The sequence below is a fragment of the Labrus mixtus genome, chromosome 7 (genome assembly GCF_963584025.1).
Source record: "Labrus mixtus chromosome 7, fLabMix1.1, whole genome shotgun sequence".
Classification (NCBI taxonomy): domain Eukaryota; kingdom Metazoa; phylum Chordata; class Actinopteri; order Labriformes; family Labridae; genus Labrus; species Labrus mixtus.
The window spans coordinates 23,926,662-23,941,390 of record NC_083618.1 but is presented as its reverse complement, the minus strand read 5'-3'; the positions used below and the strand labels follow the sequence as shown (position 1 = coordinate 23,941,390).

The 14,729-nt window shown below is 44.8% G+C and overlaps 1 protein-coding gene across 3 annotated transcripts in view; it reads right to left on the bottom strand.

The window, feature by feature from the left end:
- LOC132977268 (glutamate receptor-interacting protein 2-like) overlaps window positions 1-14,128 on the bottom strand; it is a 160,848-nt gene extending 146,720 nt beyond the window's left edge. For 2 of the 3 annotated variants that reach the window (XM_061041764.1, XM_061041765.1), the window contains exon 1: window positions 13,680-14,128. In XM_061041764.1, the coding sequence (XP_060897747.1) occupies window positions 13,680-13,836 (157 nt within the window). In that variant the 5' untranslated portion in view covers window positions 13,837-14,128. The remainder of the gene's footprint in view (window positions 1-13,679) is intronic. The other variant, XM_061041766.1, reaches the window with a different exon arrangement.
- Between the last annotated feature and the right edge of the window lie 601 nt (window positions 14,129-14,729).

Genomic DNA, 14,729 nt, shown 5'->3' with positions numbered 1-14,729 from the left:
CTCATGCTGGGACGTCCAGCAGGCATTGGGGCGGTTTGCAGCCGAGTGTGAAGAGGGTCGGGATGAGGGTCAGCACCTCCAAGTCCGAGGTCATAGTTCTCTGCCGGGAAACAGTGGATTGCTCCTTCCAGGTGGGGAGTGAGTCCTTGCCCCAAGTAGAATTTGTCAACCTTCGACTGTTTATAAAACCTGCTGGGGAAAATGTGAAGTATTTCCTTCTATCGTTGAAGCTTCCTCTATCAGCCGTATGTTCAGTGCACTCACATCGTTGTGTTTCTAAATGACCTTGGGGTTTTTACATCTTGTCCTTTAAAGTACTGAGAGACATTTTCTTTTCCTCCTCACAGAATAAAGACACACATGTCCTTGCCTTGTTTCGCTGCTCGACAACTTTACAGAACTCTTAAATAAATGTTTCCCCCAGCAGCATACAGTAGAAGTGTAACTTTTTTGAATAAAGAATAGCGATGTATCCAACCCAGAAAAAAACGAAATAATGAAATAATTCAGAATGAATGAACTCAGGGAGCGATGCAGCGAGCACAAGTTTCCCTTCCAATGACAGCACAGGCTCTGGCAGAACACATGATGTTCCTCATGCTCCAAATAGCATCAAGGAGAACGAGACACGGCGAGGGAGAGACGGCGAGGGAGAGAGAAAGTTGGGGGGGGTAGTTTTCCTCCCTCCCCATCGATGGCAGAAGATTCTTTGACGCCGTTCTACCTCCGAGTAGATCAAGGTTTGAACGGAGAGTAGACGCTCATCCCGCCTGCCTCTGACACCCTGCAGACATGTGGCGGTTTGTAGTGTGCACGTCGACTTTCTGCACCAAATAAATGTGTGTGTGTGGGTGCGTCAACATGTACATCTGTAAAGCTGTGCTGAGATCAAAATGAAAGTTGATTTTATGTGCAGTAAGGTTGTCAGATTTTCAGAGGTGGCAGGGCGCACGTTCAGAGGGGGAGGGTCGATCTTCGTTCCAACCCTCACCCGTGGTCATGAGCTTTGGGTAGTGACCAGCTGAAATAAGCTTCCTCTGGAGGGTGTCTGAGATAGGGTGAGGAGCTCTGACATCTGGGTGGAGCTCGGAGTAGAGCCGCTACTCCTTCGCATCTAAAGGAGCCAGCTGAGGAGGTTTGGGCATCTGATCAGGATGCCTTCTGGTCACCTTCCTTTGGAGGACTTCCAAGCACGCCCAACTGGGAGGAGACCCCGGGGTAGACCCAGAGTGTTCTCTGGAGGGATTATATATCCTGTCTGGTCTGGGAACATCTCAGTATCCCCCAGGAGGAGCTGCGAAACGTTTCTGGGGAGAGGGAAGTCTGGATGGACTTACTGCGCTGCTACCACTATGACCAAACCTCTGATATATTCATAACGTTCATAATAAACCTTTCAGGACTCTGATGAACTCGACAGTTGACGATAAATGTTTTTTGGGTTTATTTTAAGATTTATTTCTGGACTTTTGGTGCCTTTAATGGAGAGATAGGATAGTGGATAGAATCTGAAATCAGAGAGAGAGAGAGTGGGTAATGACATGCGGGAAAGGAGCCACAGGCCGGATTTGAACCTGGGCCGCCCGCCTGAAGGTCGAAGGCCTCCATACATGGGGCACACGTACTAACCACTGTGCCACCAGCGCCCCTTTTGGGTTTATTTGAATCAGAAAAGCAAGCCTGCCTCTAAACCTCTCGGCTTCAGCCAATCAAATCCAAAAGCAAATTGAGTAACCATCAGAATACTTCCAGGTCTAATCTGCAGCAGCACTTCCCCTTCCAGTATCGTGTCTGGTTTGACTTCATTAGCTCCGACACAAGAGGTGAAATTAATCGACCTCCCCAGCCAGATGACAGATGAGACGCAAATTGCAGACCTTGCTGATTGATCACAATGGGAAAGGTCAGACTCTATTAAAGGGAAGCAGAAGGACGATTCTCAATCAGCTGAAACTCTGCGCAACAACTAATGTTCTCTGGTGAAATGTGGCTTTCAAAGCATCCAAATGGTGAATTTAAAGCACTTGGATTGAATTATGGCCGTCTCAGCATGCTCTGGTTTAATGTCTCATGCCTGCAGGAGTCACTGGATCGCAGCACATGGTTTGGTTATCCTGATTCTATCACGAGTGTCTCCAAGCCAATCGACCTCTCGACCCGGACATTTCACAGCGAAGCAAACGGCCAATTTAGTTGTCAGAGCCCGCAGAGTCTGGCCTGACTCGTTCTGAGGCGGATAGCTGCTCTCTTTGTCCCCGCGAGCTGCCAGCAATCAGCAACTCAACCTCCGCAGAGTATCAACCCCCCCTGTCAAGTGCCCATCCAGACAAGTGGCCACCCCCTTCAGAGGTCTCAGGGTTCATGGTAAGGGCTTAATCAAAGGAGAAAGGTAACTGAACAACATCCGGCACAGAGCTGCTGCTGTTTATTATAAAACATCATGAAGAGACACTTTCAGAGCAGCTACAGACGAGTGTGGTGAGGAAGAAGTTTCCCAGAATTACAAAGCAGAGATACTTTCTGAAGATTTTAAATGCACTATAATCTTAAATATTTATTGTCTTATTGTAAATTAAGCCTTCCAAGAAATGCACATGCGGAAATTGCAGCAATACTAAGGAGGGAAGGCCAACATGCACCGGGAAGGGTTTCTAGTTTGAGGGCCTCAAAATCTCATCTCTGCTGTTTGCATATGATGTTGTTTTGTTTGCTTCCTCTTTTTTCTCTTCTCCCCAATATCTAAATCATCCGGGCCCTAAATCTACAATTCTATGATTCATTTAGCAAAAAGTTTTATCAAAAGTGACAAACATCAGAGAGTAAGAACAACACGAGCAAAGACACAACACCAGGAAGAGAAAACAAACAGCTTTAAGTCTGATCGGACACACAGGTGTTGACAGGAAGTGACCAGAGGTGCTGACAGGAAGTTACTAGAGGTAAAGCACAACATGGACAGCTGTTCTTTAGAGTTCTCAGCATCAGCATCAAAACCATCCTAAATATCATCATCATCATCATCATGAAGGTTGTAGGTGTTCATAAAGAGCTGGGTCTTTATCTTTTTCTTAAAGGTGCAAAGGGACTCTGCAAATGGAGTTTGGTAGTTTGTTCCACCACCGGGGGGCGACAGAGGAGAAGAGTCTAGTTAGAGTCTTAGGACCCTGTTGTGAAGGTTGGATCAGACGCCTTTCATTGGCAGAGCGTAGTGGGCGGGAGGGAGTGTAGACCTGGATGAGAGAGTTTGGGTAAGGAGGAGCCGTTTTTGTGGCTGTTTTGTGTGAAATCTGTCCTCATCCTACAGGATCATGAATGAGAAACACTTCTCTATATGCTCCATATTCTGAGTTAAAAGTTACCACCCCTTAATCAAAAGTTACAGGAAGTGAACTCGCACTCTTCTTGTGGGGATAATCCTCAGTTTGCTGAGGGTGGCTGCTGTCAAAAGTTTGTCTGCATGGTTTTAATGTTGATTCCTGCAGAGCTTTAAAAACCAATATGAGACAAACCGAAGTTAGCGCTGAAGGAATCTCCAGACAAGACTGTTTGTTGGATTTTCCTCCTAAAAGAATGTCATGAATACTTCCATTTTATTCCTTTTTTTGCTGTACATATGGGTTCTTAAAAGCGTCCTTTCCTACAAGTCACCAAAATGAGGTGCTTTAAAAAAAATGCACAGAGTAGAAGTAAAGTGGAGAGGTAGATGGGATTTCTTGAGATCAATTACACCGAGTGGAGAAGACGGGGGGTGGGGGGATGCAGGAGTCAGTGGGGAGACGGGGATGAGAGGTTCGTCTTGCTTAGATGAGTTTTTCCACCTCTGGCAGAAAAACGGCGAGTTATATGCTGCTCTTCACTGATTTCAGGAGGAAGGAGATAACCGCAAAGTGGAAAAACAGGATAGATTTTTCAAATGGAGTGTGAAACTGCTTATGAGAATATTTGGACTTCTTCACTCAAGTGAATTTCTGAGCATGCATGGGCGTTGTAGGGAGGTCAAAAGTGGGACAGACTACCCAGGACCCACATTGGAGGAGGGGGCCCTTGATGTGTCTGAAACAGAAATATAGGTTTCGGTTTGCAACAGATGTTAAAATTGTGTAAGAGCCAACTCAAACAATGACAAATTAAACTGTTTTGTTTCTGTAGTGTGGAGAGCAACAATGTTACCTAGACCATCTTAGTTATGTTGCCGAACATTTACTAGCTGGCTGCTGCCTTCTGTTGTACCATGCTAGCAGTGCTAACATTAGCAGACTCGACACACACTTCTAACCATAAAACCAAACAGCCAGTTGACAATCTGAAAGGACCGTCTTGTTTTTTGATATTATTCACCAGAAACAGAAGTCTATTAATGTGATCAGGATCAAGGGCAGCTGTCTTTGTTTTTTACAGTATTACCTGCTAACAAGTTCAGAGTGTGTTCCTTCTCAAATATTTGCGAGCCAGCTTGGAGAGTTGCAGGTTTGTAACGTCCCTGTGTGCTGCTGTCTGCAGAGAGACGAGTCTCCCTCATGTAGGTTTGCATCTCATGGATCACAACACCAAAACATTACTGTCTTAATTTACTGAGGCCAAGAGTCCATAAAATGGTCAAGCTACACTGAGAGCGCCCTCTGCTGGATCAAACTGCAAAATACTTCACATGGCCTGATGCGCTGATTGACAGTTTATTTTGAATTCAAACGGCTCATTACACTTCGAATGTGAACCAGGATCGAATCAATGGTCGAACTACGAATAAAAAAATGACAGTCCTACAAGCTTCACCTCCAAGTATTTTTTTTTTCCCAAAAGCCTAAAAACAAGACTTCAACCTTGGAACAAAAGGAGGAAAGAAATGAAAAAGAATGAACCACGGGATCTGCTGTTGTCACCGTTTTCACAGAATAAAACCATAAAATATATTCACAGTTCATACTCGATTACGGCTGGCGGCGCCACTGCCCACATATCACGGTAGGGATCGTTTGGAAGATGCACAAAAAGTCTCTGCAGGTTTATCAGGTCACAAATCTGACAAAGTAATGGATGTGACGACGTCAGTTACCATGCAGCTGCTTAGTAAACAGCAGGAGCTGCGATTAGAAACAGCACATTATTCAAACAATGACGACTGGTGGCATGATAAATATGTGGTTTAATTAACAAGCATGCACATTAACACAGAGGGGAGATTAATAATCTATGCTTGTGTATAATTACTTTTGTGTTTTTCACTGTAATTTCTTGTTTTACACACACAGAGCAAAAAGCTAATTTATACAAAAACAGAAAAACAGAAGCATTAGCAGGAGGACAAACGGCACATAGAGCTGCAGGTTAGAAGGTTCTAGAGCTGTAGAAAAAGAGAAGGAGTGAAACATCCTCCCACACACAACTGTAGTATCATCCAGAGAGAGTGAGAGAGAGAGATTGAGGGCAAAGTACACGAGGGAGAGCGAGGGCGACAGAGAGAGCAAAGGGAGAGCGACAGGAGAGGGAGACCAAAGGAGGGAGATCGGCAGAGGACCGGGGGTGGAGAGATGAGAGAGCAGAAGAAATGGAGGATTTAACACCTAAATTTAGCTGCTAAATGTGTCTCATGAGCGCACACAGACACTCACACAGCAGCCATAACATCTCATATTCAGACTCCAATATCAGGAGGATTCTTCCTCTTTTATAACCACAGAGACGTTATCTCCATATCTACGAGACGTGATGTATCACTCCTGTCGGTTCGGTTTGACTGTAGACACTGTACACTCCGTGTGGGTAGAAATATAAGTAATTCATGACAGAAAAGCAAGAACAGATAGGAAACAGAAATTGGCGATGATCGGATGAAACCCTTAGGTAGAGTTTGTTCAAATATGAAGCCCTAAAACGAGGCATTATTTTGAAATTTGTTGGGTTTTGGGTGTGGTTGCAAGATAATATTTTGTAGGTCTTGATGTGGTTAATATGCAAAACCAATTTCATACATGAATGTGGCTCTGGGGTCCGTCTTTTGAAAATCTTAAGGGGCATAATCAAGCCATTTTGACTTGGTTCGCGCCATTAACTACGTCATGTCTTTAGTTTCTTTTTAAATCTTAAAAGACTTTTAAAATTTGAGAGAGCCCAAACCTGCTCTTATAGTGTGTTGTGAGCAACGAGACGACCAACTCAGCACACCACACTAACAGGTTCTCCAATTCTACAATAACACATTACCAGAATCACACTCTTAGGGCTTTCACACTTGCAGAAATCTCCTGAAAAACTCCTGATATTTCCCGGAGGAGCTGCATATGTGTACGCAAACAGCCACATTTAAATAGTCTCCTGCTGTGAGGTGCATGTGTGAACAGCCAGGTCAGAAGAATATCCGGAGCAGTCCTCCTGAAATTATCGAGATATTTTCAGGAGAGTATGTGTGAAAACGGTTTTAATGGATGTGTTATATGCAATGAGTTGTACAACACATTATCAGAATCACTGCTCAGTAAAGTTTGCAACTTCAGGATTGTGTAAAGCGATAAGTCTTTAAAATCCAAAGTGCTATGGCCATTTCTAACTAACAGAATATATTGCAGCTTGAAGTACACACACAAAGTACCAGCATGCATCACTCCACATTGACAGCTGTCTTATGACGCTGTATAAACTGCCTACTGTCTTCTCACTGTGAAGTTAACATGATGAAACTAGTATCAGTCTGGAAACAGATATAGCCAATAAGATGAGCAAGTAGCTACGATGAGCTATGTTGATCCCTGAGGCAAAACTGGGTCACTCCTGAAAAAAAATATGCCCCTAAAAATACATTAAAATGTGCCAAAGACCAAAGCACCCTGAATATAGTTATGCAGGTTTCTTATTAAGGGCTGTTTTTGTGAAACGAACAGCAGAGTACCCGCGGCCTTAATAACAAGAAAATCCTCAAAGCCCCACTCAGATGAAGTATAATTATTCTTATTCACACCAGAGCAATGTTTAAATGTCAACTTTAAATCTCAGGACACAAGATGTTTGATTTTGATGCACCTGTTAGCATCTTTTGATTGATTAGGAAGAAACATCGGAGCATCATCAGCATAACAAGGAATCAAGTTACAATAGACCTATTATTTCTTTAAGTGTTCAGACCTCCGTTTCATGGCGGTATATTAACGCCCCTGTGACGTGAACCCTTCAATCTGGAAGTCGCTGAGGTGTAATGATGGGGTAAGGTGCCCCCCCCCTCTGTACCGTCTACGTAGTAGCAGAGGCGTTGAAGAGGCGAGACAGTTCCAGCGGAGCTGGGGGGGGGGGGGGTGCGCAGCCCCGTGTGTGCGTGCATGTTTGACTGTGTGTGTATGTGGAGCTCCTGCTGTGACAAAGACTGGGACAGCAATATTAGGCAGTCACAGAATGAATGTCAATGTACAGACGCATGATGATGGCTGAGCTTAGTAACGGCCAATCTTCGCAAAGTCCATGAGCGTGCACTACACCACCGTTCGCTGCCACTTTAGTCAGCACTCCTGTTTCCACAGCGAGCGCCGCAGTGCGTCTCTGGAGCGTGCCAGCATTGCCAGTCCGCTCTGCTGGATTTTCAAATATGCTTCAAGTATTTTTCTGCAGCGCTTACGCTCCAAGGGGCTAAACACACCCAATGGGGCACGCCGTCTGACGGGTGGCAGAGAGAATAACTCCCATGATTCCCTAATAAACCCAAACATTGACATATTGGTAGGCTATTAAAAAACAGGATTTAAAAAGAGAGAAGATATCGGTAAGCCTTTTGTGATGCAGACTGGAGTTAGTTTCTAACTGGACCCTCCAGTGGTTAAAACCACTTTTAATACGAGTGAGTCACACATTCTGTCATTGTGTTACCTTTGGATTAAATTAGATAAAAAATGGAGAAAAAACCAGGGACACCTTGGGAAACCCTCAGGTGGGTAGTTTCTGTCTCAGTTTGTCATCTGTCACTATCTGTGGAGTGACTTCATGTCTAACATCAAGCTGTCACCCGGATGATTAATTGTCAGTCTGTGTTTTCTCAGGGGAGGAAAACATCCTGCAGCAGTGAGACTTTGTGATTTAGCCTGAACCAAAATCCGCGTCAGTCAACGGAGGCTTCTATTTTAAAGTCATGCTAAAGTGGATGCCCTGTGCACTGCAATGTCAGTCCTTACATCTTGTTACAGGTGATGGCAGGAAACTTTAGCTTCTCAGAAAATAAGTATAGATACACCGCACTCAAGAGGGCTGAAATACTTCTATTTTATTTAGACTAACACACGGACTGAAGATGTAGATTAACCAGGGGCGTGTCAAGAGTGGTGGCCAGGGGTGGCATCGGACCCCCTTGAAATCTGATCAGCCACCCCAGTTGCCACCCCCAGGAATCCTAAATGGTGATTGGCAATCAGAGGTGGGACTTAAAAACCGACTAGTGTGGCATTTTGGAAAAGGCTGCGAGCAGTTTTCTCTACATATTAATGTGGCAAATCTTCTTTTTGTTGTCAATAAGTACATTGCACATCTATTTCATCAGATAGACTGTGCATTGGAAAGTAATCAACAGTCTACTTGCAATGGACCAACTGGCCATGTTTGGGAACCAAGATGTTGTCAGTTAATTTATTCTTGCCAGTTAGAAAGTGTGCAGGAGTTTGCGACTTTGAAAATACTCCTTTTTGTGTCATTAAAGAATTAAACTAAGAAGATGTCTTAGTTGCCGTAGTCTTGAGCTATAAGATGAATATGACTGGCCACCCTGCTTAAATTAGTTCCCTAGTTTAGGCTGCCAGAGTAGAAAAGGTCTGGACACGCCCCTGAAACTAACAAAAAGTATTTTAAGCCCTCTTGTGTGCAGTAACTTAAGTATATTAAAGTGTTTACTCTCTCTCTCTCTGATAGGCTGAAGGAGTTTATGGAGGTCAAATAAAAAGGTCACTGTCACTTTAATGCATCTTCCTGAACATGCCTGAGGTGTACTGCCAGGTTTGTTTATCCTCCAGCTCCAGTACAGGTAAAGGTTTGACTGTTTGACGCAGCATTTTGCTGCCGGCTGTTGGTTATTCCCCACTCCGACTAACATCTACTTTGCATGATGAGTCGGATGCTGCAGCGTTTCAGCCGGAGTTTCACAGTGCAGCTGATCATTTCAATGTGTTGAGGCCCAATTACAAGATGCAGATTGGAGATGAAAATTGGCCCTCATGGAAATATTGCAGAGGCTCAGCGGCTCTGGGGAATATTCAGGTTTGGAAATGTCACAAAATAAAATACAGACTTCTCCTAAAGTAGAGCTGCTCCATCGTCCCTTCTGGGCCTCCATACATGTGTGGTGGTGACTGTGTCTGCAGAGACCCTGACCTCTGACTGGATTTTACTCTTCTGTTTTGTTCTGGTTGACTCGGGACGTTTCTGGGCGGGGAGCTGGTGTGTTTCCTCCAGCCAATGAGAGCGCAGCAGGTGAGTTTAGGAGTGGATACAAGTCAGTGATTGGACAGGATTCAAACCGGTGAATATGACGGATGTGGACGTAGCAGCAAAGAAGAGAAAATATAATCAGAGTGAGGAGAAACACCAAGCGGATAAAGCTCGTTCTAAAACGAGGGTGAACCTTGTGTTGGCTTTTAAATGTGGACGTGGAGTTGGTCTGCTTCCTGTTGGACAGGCAGGTGACAAACACCGGCGGTTAGCTTGTGCTAGCTTGCAGTGTAAACGTACACACAACGTCCTGCAGGGAGTGATGAGCCCAGGAGGAGGGACCCAGTTTGAATGTTGTGTTTACAATCTGAAAAGAACAATGATACTGACTCCACCTTTTAATGCCATTAAATATTTTTTTGTGTTATTATTTGGATGCCACTTAGAAAAAGTTGCACAAACCACTAAACTCACATGCTGTCAGTACATAGTTGTATAAGTTTGCAGCTTGTTTACGTCTCTGTGTATTCTGACTCAGACATGAAAACAATGTGCTGAGGTTCAGAAGTGTTTCCCTCCGATTGCACGGGCTGCTTCTTCTTTACCTGTCCTTCCTTCAAGCACGTTGCCTGAGGTAGATTTGGATTATTTGCTGCAGGGCACATCCACCATGCTCATTCACATTTTACACAGAATTATGGAAGGAGGCTTTATTGACATTCATGTGCAGCACCCATGCCTTGTGTAATAATTAATTTGCAGAATTGCATACATTTCCCATAGTTCACCCTGGCCAATAATTTGTCTTACCTAACATGCATACATCTGTTGTTTTGAGGCAATGGACAAACTGATTTTCTCTTCTCAGTCGACTCTAGTTTGTTTCTTTCACCATCTCTCGGTTACTGTTGGAGTGGCAAAAACACAAAACCTTTAGGCAACAAGGGCGATGCAAAGTTAAACTGATTTTTTTTACAAAGTCTGTCCAGTGTTTTCATGGAGAACACAGTTCCAAGTACAGCACCTGATGACTCATTTCAAACTGCTATTACGACTGTATGCTAATACTGTGGCAGTGCTGTATCATAATCAATCCATTGCACCTCATTGTGAATAACTCTTATCCTTCATCAAATCAAAACTGATGAGTCACCCCCCCCCCCCCCCCCCGTACAGTGTGTGTTGATCGAGACATGAGCTAATCAGAACTTTTTGAACCAGGCTGTAAACATGTTCATCTCTGCTGTAAAAACAGGCTTTTTAGAATGTGTGTGTATGTGACTTCCTGTGCTTCTGCAGCCGGCCACTAGTGGACACTTGAGGAACTGCAGGCTTCATTCTTTAACACTGGAGGTTGCCGCTTGGCTAGCACTCCTTCCTGCTCTTGCTCTACCTCGTCTTACCCCCTCAGTTTCACCTTGAGAAGACTCCTTTTGAAGTACCACCAAACTTCCTCAAGTTTGACAACATAGCCGATGGTAGAGTCACAAAACACACACGAGAAAAAAATTAAACCAACAAGATGTGAGCAGTGCTTTAAAGTCTCACAGGCCAGACTTCTCTTCTATTCAGTTTGAAGTAACATGGAGGAAGGAGCAAAGCTTTTGTTCGAGACGCGACGCCATTGAGACGTGCCTGTTGAATCAACATTTCTGGATTCATGGCAGGCATACTAAACATGCATGCTGGGATATGTGCTGCATAAAAGCATCCAGTGAATGGCACATGTCGTGTTAAGAAGGACGAGGACGTCATCTGTAGTGCTGGAGCAGAGGAAGGGGTGGGGGGGGGGGTGGGGGGGGGGGGGGGGGGGGGGGGGGTGTATTGGGGATTTTTAAATGCTTGTGTTGCCTCTTGTTTTCAAAGTGACCTCCTGCCCCGCCTGCGGGTTGATTCTCTGATGGATGTTTGAAGTCTGGCTGCTGCATTTTCTGCTGAGTGATTACAAAGATTGTTTGATGAAAGGATATGAGGGAGAGAGAGAGAGAGAGAGAGAGAGAGAGAGGGACTACCTCTCTATCAGACATGTATTATTACAACAGTTCTTCTATATGTCGTCCACCCGGCTCTCTCGCTCTCCTTCTCGTTTGTGTACGATCAAAGCGAGTTAAAAAATAAACCTCACAAAAAATCAACACGCCTCTGTGAAACACTTTCCAAAGTCTTTGAAGAACATGAGGTACCTAACAAACCGGGGCGTCCGCAGTAGCCAGCTCAGAGCTAATTAGATGGGAGCAACAACTTATTAAGTCAGCAATGCAGCAAACACTGAGAACACACAACAAGACCTCGTCGCAGGGGGAATGAGAGGCAAACTTTTGGGTTGCTGCCAGAGAAATTAAATGGACATCTCAGCAGCAACACTTTCCTTCACCCCAATATGAACTGTATCTTCATTTTTTCTCACGATAAAAGCATCATCGATACCTCGATACCTGTTCCAATTCCACTGCAACAAAAATAAAACTCCTAGGTACTCAATACCGGGAAATGTCTTCCTTGTAATTACCAGAAATTGCTGGCAAACTCCTGCACACTGCCTTAAGCTTGGCTCAGACTTCAGGATAATTTGGACGATTTAAAGTCCCATTCCTCCTTCTCCCGACAATCGATTTAAGGTTTCTTTGAACCGATTATCTTTCCAGATTTTTTACTTACAGTTATGGCGCCGTGCTGAGCGGACAGGTGTTAGGACCCCTCCGTCAAGTTCGGAGAATCTGGCGACCATGGGCGGTTCTAGGCAGGGGCCAACAGGAGCCCCTGTAACACTGAGCTTTCGGAGCCACCCCTCCGAAAGAAAGAGCCCCCCTCAAAACACATACATAGTATTTAACTCAACAACCGGACTCACAATTCATCAATCAAAATTCTGTTACTGAAACAAATATAAATTAGTTATTTAATGTTTTGTTATTTAATGATGTGCGCTATTATTTGGCATAATATTTTATAGTTTTTTAAAGCAATCATCTTTGTCTGTTTTTCACCTGGGTTTAATGTTCCCCTCTGACAAAACAACTGGCCCCCGTTTGGCCCCCTCAGTAAATGTGGTCTAGAACCGCCACTGCTGGCAACTAAACGATTCTGACCACCACATTTGATATTGCCGAGGGGCAAAGTGAAGTTCCAAACGCCATCAAAACCACCAAAGCAGTCACAGAAATCTGCGAAATTAGACTCCACACAGCAAGCTAACAGAGACGCTAATGAAGAAGCTACGGACGCTACCATGGCTACCAGCACAGACCGCTATTGTCCGCTATTCAAGCGATGAAGAACGACTTCCTGCTGAGAGTCGACTGACTTTTTCAAGGGTTACAGACTGAATTGAAAGCGGTGATGGTGCGTATCATCCTACCAGATTATTTGTAGTGTGAGTCGTATCTTTCCTCAAAAATAATGTCAAAGTATGGCACATACGACCTTTGACAACCTCAATTCCAGGACGGCATTGTGGGTAAAGAAACAGGTCTAATGTTCATGTGGGGAGCAGTTGTCCGGGTCGAGAGTTGTTTGCATTCATGAGGGAATCCAATCACCGAGTGCACTTACAAGGACTCGAGTTTCCCGGTTATGAGCCTTTAAGCCCGGTTATATTCAGGATATGGTGTTTACATGAGAGCCCGACCACTGAATCGACCAGCCGATAATATTGTGTAAGTCAGAAGGAGATAGCCGCATCAGCTACGTAATAGTGTGACATCATAGCAGCCCAACACAGTGCAGCCGGTTATTAATTAAGTTCAAGAAGAAGAACTGGACACAGTAAACAAAACGGACCCTTGAGGGTCAGATCGGGACGCTTGGCATCCCAACAGAAGGGTACCAAAAAAGTAGGATGGTACAGATCCCTTATTTTGGTATACCATTCCCAACTCTGACGGTGGAGACACAATGAATGGGTACAGACCTGAACTGAACCGGGCCGCTTGGTGGAAACTGGGCTTTAGAAGACCAAGCAGCCCAATAATAATAAGAAGAAGAAGCCCTTCACAATACAGACTTCCTGCAGAGCATGTGGACTTACTGTACCTCCATGTGGAATAAACATAAAGAGCTGCACACTCACTGAAACACATTCATCTTATTCTGGACACAGTCAACAGTTCTACAAATATCTTCTGTTCAAACACAAACACACTCAATTCTACGATTCTCCTTTAGAAGTGATATATTTGAAACATGATCACACACACACACGTCCACTGGTATCATGAATAATCTTCAATCACACACACACAAACACACAAACACACAAACACACACGTGGCTGTGCGTCCTCTCACCGCTGATGCAGAGGCTGAAGCGGCAGAGTTCGTCGCACAGCGTGTCCGGGCTCTCCAGCTCTCCCGGACCTCCCCCTCTCCCCCCTCCTCCTTCTCTCCTCTTCTTCCTGGGCGACATCCTCTTCACCATCTTCATCACTCGCTCCACCTTGTCCATGTCCGGATGGTGGATGGATGGCTGACCCGAGCCGCACGAGACAGATGATTTCACAGATCCTCCTCTGATCTCCTCGACTTTCTCTCTTCTTCTTCCTCACTCTTTCCTGTCTCCCACTTCCTCTTCTTCTTCTTCTTCTTCTTTCCCAAACTCTGCCTTTTGTGTCTTTTTGCTAATCTTGACAACTTTTGCAGTCTGCCTCACTCGTTTTCTCGCCTCCCTCTCTTCCCTCGTGGTTCCAGGAGAGTGCCTCTCTCTCTCTCTCTCTCTCTCTCTCTCTTGCTTTCCCAAAATCCCTCCCCCTGTCCACACCCCCTCCTCTCTTTCTCCTCTCCTTCGCTCTGCTCCTTCTTCTTTACCTCCCTTCTACGATGCAACACTTAATTACTCCGGTCCAGCACCACAAACACCTTCATGTTATTCTGCTCCTTCTCGTCTCTTTTCCTTTCCCTCCCGCCTCTTTAGCGCTCCGAAAATCTGATGAACGAAGCAGCGAGAGATGTGAGCCACTGAGGGGGAAAGGGAGAGGCAGCAAATTTACTTCTCTCTCTCCCCCCCCCCCCCCCTCTCTCTCTCTCTCTGTTGCTCTGTCTGTATTTCAGCACACCCCCGACTCCTCACCTCCCACATCAAACCTCCAAAACTCAAACTCGTCGGCACTTCAAGAGAAGGGGGTGGAAATATAAAAAAAATGTTTCTTTATTTTTTTAGGAGACGCAGCATGGGGCTAGTTTTCTTTCTTTTTGCAAATGCTTGCTTCATTATCCCTCTGTCTTTCTCTCTCTCCCTCTCTCTCTCTCTCGACTACACACAGTTTCCTTCTGTCAGCTGGGACACACATACACACATACACACACACACACACACACACGCGTTAACTTCTTCAATCAATC